This window comes from Aegilops tauschii, chromosome 6 (assembly GCF_002575655.3).
Source record: "Aegilops tauschii subsp. strangulata cultivar AL8/78 chromosome 6, Aet v6.0, whole genome shotgun sequence".
NCBI classification, from domain to species: Eukaryota; Viridiplantae; Streptophyta; class Magnoliopsida; order Poales; family Poaceae; genus Aegilops; species Aegilops tauschii.
The window spans coordinates 298,191,821-298,199,141 of NC_053040.3; the positions used below are offsets into that span (position 1 = coordinate 298,191,821).

The 7,321-nt window shown below is 46.3% G+C and overlaps 2 protein-coding genes across 2 annotated transcripts; one reads left to right on the plus strand and one right to left on the minus strand.

Annotated features, from left to right (window-relative positions):
* Window positions 1–765: 765 nt before the first annotated feature.
* On the plus strand, window positions 766–4,215 carry LOC109773912 (26S proteasome non-ATPase regulatory subunit 6). The gene is made up of 8 exons (XM_020332638.4): window positions 766–1,049; window positions 1,139–1,253; window positions 2,559–2,649; window positions 2,752–2,897; window positions 2,986–3,205; window positions 3,275–3,383; window positions 3,489–3,657; window positions 3,820–4,215. Exons 1-8 carry the CDS (start codon window positions 887–889, stop codon window positions 3,992–3,994), a joined length of 1,188 nt encoding a protein of 395 aa, XP_020188227.1. The 5' UTR covers window positions 766–886; the 3' UTR covers window positions 3,995–4,215.
* Window positions 4,216–4,359: 144 nt separating this feature from the next.
* On the minus strand, window positions 4,360–6,761 carry LOC109773913 (protein HHL1, chloroplastic). Its single transcript, XM_020332639.4, has 6 exons — window positions 6,097–6,761; window positions 5,862–5,999; window positions 5,673–5,759; window positions 5,488–5,535; window positions 4,727–4,943; window positions 4,360–4,639 (listed from the first exon to the last, which is right to left on the minus strand). The coding sequence occupies exons 1-6, from the start codon at window positions 6,361–6,363 to the stop codon at window positions 4,626–4,628; spliced, it is 771 nt and encodes a 256-aa protein (XP_020188228.1). The 5' UTR covers window positions 6,364–6,761; the 3' UTR covers window positions 4,360–4,625.
* Between the last annotated feature and the right edge of the window lie 560 nt (window positions 6,762–7,321).

Genomic DNA, 7,321 nt, shown 5'->3' on the forward strand with positions numbered 1-7,321 from the left:
AAGAAATGTTGGACTCAAGATCCATGATGCGAGTGTTGTCCCGCTATTGAGTGAATTGACCACATCATTCTTCGTTGCAGAGCTGCTTAGTAAATTTGGCATGAAATTGGTAATAGTCAAAGGGCAGTGACGACAAACAGAATGATTTTGTGTAGGAAGTCAGTGTCTCTACCGATCTCTTAGCTTGGCATGTCATATTTCCTTATTGCGCTAAGCTTTGGCATGCGCGGAACATACGGGTATTCAATGCTCATACAAAGCCTGCTGCTATCCTTTCCCAGGAGATTGCTAAACTACTAATGCCTTGGACTTGCAAAACAGCTAGAGAAGAGGAAAAAGCTTCAATGCTTCACTCGGCCAACCAATTTGCCATCTAATATTTGCTCTTTTTCTGCTTCCTCTTGTTGCTTTCTTTCTCTCTGGTTTGCCGTTTCATTGCTCTGTGTTTGGTAATGGTCGTTTCGTTGTCGCCTTTACTTTGCGTGGTACTTGTTTTTCAGCTGCGCTCTCCTGTTCCTTTTTGGGGCCCGTGTAACTGTTGGCCCCATCGGCCGTTTGAATATAAGGCAGAGATCGCTGCCTTTCAGCTAAAAAAATTGACTAAAAACTTGGAGCCCGGCTAAAAGAATGTAGCATTTTTTAAGGTTAATGGGCCGGGCTAAAAAGAATCTAGCTAATGGGCCACATCCCAAAATCTATCCCTTTTGCCTATAACGACAAGCCCAAGCCCAATCCCCGCAAAAAGGAAAAAATAGACAAGCCCAACCCCTAACTAGAAAGACACCCCACCCCACTAACCCACGGCCTGTGAGAAACTCCCGACGCCGTGCGATCCAAGCGAACCAACCGGACGGAAGTGCCCCCAACCCAAACGAGCGGCGACGAGATGGACGGCGGCGGTGGCGGCGGAAGCACAAGCGGCGACGACGGGAAGCAGGAGAAGCACCTGGTGCTTGCCCACAAGCTCTTCCTGCTCTCCCACCCCGATGTTGACGACCTCTCGAAGGTCGACCTCCGCTCCGACGTCCTCTCCGCCGTAAAATCCGATGGTACCGCACCGCACCGTCCCGCCCCCCTCGCCGCTCATCCAGTGTGCCAGCTAAACTGATCTGTTTTTTTCCGTGGGGTTGATTGCCAGACATGGCGCCGCTGTTCGAGTCGCTGGCCGCCGCGGGCGTGCTGGAGCCGGATGCCGTGCTGCTCTCCGAGATGCGCGCCCGGATCGACGAGGAGATCCGCAAACTCGATGAGAAGTGAGTGGGTTTGTCCTCTAGTTCTGCTTACTTTCTTTTGTAGAGCCCGGCCTAGTGCTAATTCGGGTTCTAGACGTGGTCAAAAGTAGACGATAGATCTTGTCAGTAAATTGCTTTGCGCTGGCCATGTATGAATTAGCACTCCGTGTTTTGGACGCAGGAAGTGAGTCTTATAGCAGACTGCATAATGTTTACCCTCCTCCAAAGGCCACGAAGCAAATGGGAGTATTCCCAAATTTTGTGTGAGAACTGTGCCTGTTTGTGTTCTGCATTTCTGTCAGAACTGTCCATTATTAGTATTAGGAAACTAGTTCTTTCAGAATATGCACAATTGAGCATTGAGAAGAGTAATTTGAGTATTAAGGAAGGGTAGAATCTTTTTTTTTTTTTGCGAGCACGCAAAAGCTATGCTTGTCGATATATTAGAAGAAGAGAATTTACAGAGTTTTGTCACCCACGGCGACTTGTGCAACGGCAGGGGGCTTTCTATCTAGGGCTGCTGGCAAGACAATGCTAATAGGATTAGTACAAGGCTATCTCCCTATGCTAAGCAACCCTTTCGCTCCGGCTTTGATTCAGAGCTCACCCTCAGCTTTGATCTTGCAAATAAGCTGGGCTGCCGAGCTAAGGTGATGCATGGAATACTCTGGTGTTCTGCTCCAGCCAAAACATCCATATGGTGAGCAGAACCGCGCTGTCGAATCCTTTGCGGGGAAGCTTGGAAAGACCACGGTGTCCATCGGGCCACCAGTCAGGCAGGGCACAATGGTCCGGCGCCTTGTGCGCAAACCCTCCCTGTGTGAAGCACCAACCACCACTGTTTTTGAGTCGACGACTAGTCGCAACTGCAGGGTCGACTATTCAAGAGTTGCTACCCCAGAACGACTCGTCGACTCGAAAACTTGCTGACCGCCAGACCTCGAGAGGGTAGAACCTTACAACTCTGGGGAAAAATAATTGTGAAATCACTTGGGATTTAGGCTGAATATTCAATGTTAAGGATAAGGAGTAAGTGGAGTTTCTTTGAGATAGGATGTTCTGGATGAAGGAAATTATTAGTTATTACTCCCTCCGTCCCATAATATGAGTAGACTATTCAGCCTAAATCCCAAGTGTCTTGAATTGTAGACAGGGTATTCCTGAAGGCTGAATCATGAAAAGCACGTTGGTTGAGTGGAATTATGGTTGTTTCTTATTATCCATGATGCTCTTCTCAGTTATTCTGTATCTAATGTTTCCGCTGGTGTAAAGTTTGATAAGTACCAATTTGGTTCCTTTAAACTAAACTTTATTTTGTGTATGAAGAATTGCCGATGCTGAAGAGAATTTGGGCGAGAGTGAAGTGCGTGAAGCCCATCTTGCTAAGTCCTTGTACTTTGTAAAGGTTGGCGAGAAGGTAAGAACTTGTTTACTTGTAAAATATAATATCTGAGGCCTTGTTAACAAAGTACAAGTTCTAAACATGGCTGTTTACATTATCTGAAAATCAATGTTATAGGAAAAAGCACTGGAACAACTTAAAGTTACTGAAGGAAAAACTGTAGCCATTGGCCAGAAGATGGATCTTGTGTTCTACACTTTGCAAATTGGCCTTTTCTACATGGACTTTGATCTCATCTCAAAATCCGTTGATAAGGCAAAGAAGTAAGCCCTTGTTCCATCTGTAGAGTTCCATTCTGCCATTTGGAACACCAGAGTGATGGTATTTGACCACTTACTCTACTGATTTTAGGTTGTTTGAGGAGGGAGGTGACTGGGAGAGAAAGAACAGATTGAAAGTGTACGAAGGCTTATACTGCATGGCAACCAGAAACTTCAAGAAAGCTACCAGCCTGTTTTTGGACTCCATCTCAACTTTCACAACCTACGAGTTGTTTCCATATGACACTTTCATCTTCTATACAGTCCTCACAAGTATCATCTCATTGGATCGTGTATCTCTAAAACAAAAGGTATTTCAACTTGGCTCTGTCTGTTATGTTTTCTTGTCATGCTTGTCTCTAACAAAAGGAACTTTCCAGGTGGTGGATGCACCAGAAATCCTTGCAGTGATTAGCAAAGTACCACACCTCTCAGAGTTTCTCAACTCTCTGTACAATTGCCAGTACAAGTCATTTTTTGTTGCATTCTGTAAGTCTAGATATATATTCCAGTTCACTCTTGTGATTATTGTTTTTTAGCTGCAACGTATTTGTATGTGCTTGTATTAATACCTGGTCAAATAATTATTTTCAGCTGGCTTGACGGAACAGATCAAGTTAGACCGTTATCTTCAACCTCATTTCCGCTACTACATGAGGGAAGTGCGCACTGTTGTCTACTCACAGTTTTTGGAGTCATACAAGAGTGTGACGATGGAAGCTATGGCTTCTGCATTTGGTGTGACTGTTGATTTCATAGACCAGTAAGTGATGGAAACAACCGCCTAATTTTATGTCCCATTCCTATGCAGCATACATACATCCCGTTTTCGTTTCTGCTGTCATATTCATATTTTTTGTCTTTCATTTGTTGTAGGGAAGTTTCTGCTGTCGTATTCATGTGTTTTGTCTTTCATTTGTTGTAGGGAACTTTCTCGCTTTATTGCAGCTGGGAAGCTTCACTGCAAGATTGACAAGGTCGCTGGTGTTCTGGAGACAAACCGGCCTGATGAGAGGAATGCTTTCTACCAGTCGACCATCAAGCAAGGGGACTTCTTGCTAAACCGCATCCAGAAGCTATCCCGAGTCATTGATCTGTAAAAGTTGCTATTGTTGTTGAAGCTCTGGCCCAGCAAAGGTTGTGCCTGGTTGTCGGACCTATTTCAGCTAGCCTCCTAGAGGATATGACCAGTACCTGGCTTTGTTGAGCGTGCGGAGGAAGAAGTCTTGTATGAATTACTATGAACTCATATCCCAGAAGATAAGACTGAAGGATGTTTCTTCTGTGATGAACCTGTTTATTCATTCCAAGCCTTATCATCTGTGCTTTAGTTGTGAATTTATTTGCTTGGCATATTTGACATATACTACTATATAGCAATGATTTCCATGTGTTGTCACATAATACATTTCCAACTGAATTCAGATACCACCTCATATAAGGTGATGCCCATCCATGCGCGCTATACAACAACTGTTAACTCTTGCAAAGAATTGAAATTCAATATACAGCTGTGATCTTCGCCGTTCTGTAAGTACATCAATTGGCTCATTTCTAATATTTTGCGGGGCTGCCTAACATCATATATATTCTGTGAGAAATGAACAAAGTTTGTTGTTACCCACAGGGAGGTTACACATTGTGTGCTGCAAAACTCAAAAAGCCTCAGGTGTGCTACAGAGCAGCTCTGGGAAAACTACACCCGGCGGTCCACTGGATCCACGCTTCCAATCAGCTCTCGGGCTCTGCAGGGATAAAAGAAATTTGTGTGTGTGATGATTTGATTATAAAGCAGCTCTGGGAAAACTACATGTGTTTTTGTCTCTACTTACTGAACCCTTGCTTGGGCTTCTGCTGCTTCCCTTTCCTCTTGCTTCCTCGTCTCTTGGAGCGGGGCCTCTCGTCTTCTGCTTTTGCTTCTGCTTCGGCCTCTGCTGCGCTGGCAGATCCTGTTATCTGCGCAAAGGATTCTTTGGCACCGGAGGTTACCTCACCAAAGAAGTCCCTCACCTTGTCAACGACACTTTTGAGCTCTTCTTTCTTTGGGAGCTGAGATGAAGAAGAAAAACGATGTTGTTGCTGTTAGTGCACAACACATTCATTTCCTACCATCCTGATGAAGAAGAAATATGTTCTTTCATTGGGAGCTGAGCTCTTCTGCAATAGAGATTTTCGACATTCATTTTTGTTTTGAGATTCACTATGTACTCATAGTTCATGATAGTTTAGATAGCAAGGGGGAGCAACAGAGTTCGTTTTTTAGTAAAAACATGGCGAGTGTTTGGCTTATGACAAATCTCCCAAGGTGATGGGGTTCTATGTCTGGTGTGTCGTTTCATATCACATATTTATACCCTACCAATGGATGTTCATGACCAAAAAAATGGCGCATGCAAGTTAATGTGCAAAACTTGGGCAATCTAATTTTTTGGTTTGCTCATGGTCTGCCCGCCGCACGCATGCATTTGGAATAGAGATGTATCAGAATTTGCCAAAAATTATACAAATGGGTTGGCAAAACAAAAGCAAGTGCAAAATGCAAGGGCTTACCATTTTGTGCGATCAGTACAAGTGCATTAGAGAGAAAACGTACCTCGAGCACGTTGCTTGTCGCCAGTGCAGACCTCAGGTTTCCCTTCTCCTGCTCAGCCAAACGACAACAAGTATATAAACCGCAACCTCCATTTTGATCTTTGATTTGAATGAAAGGCTAGTACTACCAGAACATATCATTATCGAAACGACCCGCCCTTCCGCAGCCAAGGATGAGAGAATTACCACGATCTTGTAGCCGTACCGGAACTCGGTTTCGCCCTTGAGCACGCGGAACTGCTCCTTCGCCAAGTCGATTATGTCGTCCTCGTCCTTCACACACCACGCACACAAAACGCTCAGCTTCTACACGACACTGAGCGGCTAGATTCCTAGTGCATGCGGAAAGAAAACAGCATATGATGGATGGTTTACTTTGTAAATGACAGTGGCGAGGTTCCGGGCGAGCGTGTCCTTGTAGATGTACTTGCCGAGGAAGTTGTCCTTGGCGGCGAGCATGATCTTGGCGGTGGTGCCGCCGGTGACGATGTTGAGCGGGTACCAGAAGTACACCTGCATGCGGGGAACACGGGTGGCTTTCTTGACTCACCAACAAGAAATTAATATACATACATACGATGAGATCAGAGGGAATCGAGGAAGAATATACATTGGCGGTGCGGATGAAGATGACGAAGCGGGGGTTGCCGTCGTCCTCGATCTTGGGGAGCTGCGGCATGCGCCGCTGCTGCTGGGACTGCCGGTCCGACCAGCCCCTGCCCCCGCGGGCCTCCACCACCAGCGCGCGCCTCGCTGGCCTCGCGGCGGTCCGTGCCAGCTGCAGCCTCCGCGGCAGGAAGGACCCCGCGCCGGCCTCCCCGGGCGTCAGGTGCCGGAGCCGCGCCGGCCTCAGCGATACCCCTCCCACCACCTCCATGGATGCCTGTGTTTCGTTTTCTGTGATTGTCCGTCCTCCGTCGAGGGGGAGAAGCAGTGGAGGGGAGACGAGGGAAAGATAGCTAGCTTATCTGGTTGTGGGAAGCCGGAAGCCGGACAAGTGCTTACTGACATGTGGGCCGCTCAGGTCTACAGTGTCAGTGAGAGCTTCTGCGGCTGCTTTTCTTCTACGAGGCTAATGCTAAAAAAGATGCAGCATCTCAGCCAATGTGATGGCGTGTCTCCGTGCCTGGATGCCACGTCGCGCTAGCACGGCCTTCCAGTTTGTACATTGACGTGCTTGTCTCCCCCTCATTTTATGAACAGGTTGATCTCTTGCTTTAAAAAAAAACCAGAAGAAAAGGTTGATCTCTTGCTTTAGCAAGGCCAACAGGTATCACTGTACACCGTCATCTCCTTCAAATATTTCTTCAAGGCAATTTGTCTCGGGCTTGCCGTCACGGATTCTTCTTTTTAAAAGTGGTGGAAGGCGGGATTGATTGGCATAGCGGGGTCTTCGCGTCGTCGTCGTGTGTTCGTGAGGTTCACGTTTGTTGTTGTGTTTGGCACGCTGTCGGCTGAGTCGGCTCGACACTATGTGTTTCGGTGTTCACTGTGGGTTTGATCCTTGTTGTTCTGGTTTTTATATACTTCCTCCGTCTAAAAAACCTTGTCCCTCAAATGGATGTATCTAACATCAATTTAGTGCTAGATACATTCATTTGAAAGACAAGCTTGGAACAAGCTTTTTCAGACTGAGGGAGTAATTAAATGGGTGTGCATGTCTGAAAATAATGTAATTTAATAGGCCTTTATCTTCTGATTAAATTAATGGATGAGGCAATTTTTTTGTCAATACGGCCTTGTACGTGACGGCGAGCCCATCTCCACTGCTGCCATGGAGCGCTACAGCAAGCTATTTGAGCAGCCCCTTGCGGAGGACGTTGTCCAGGCCTTCG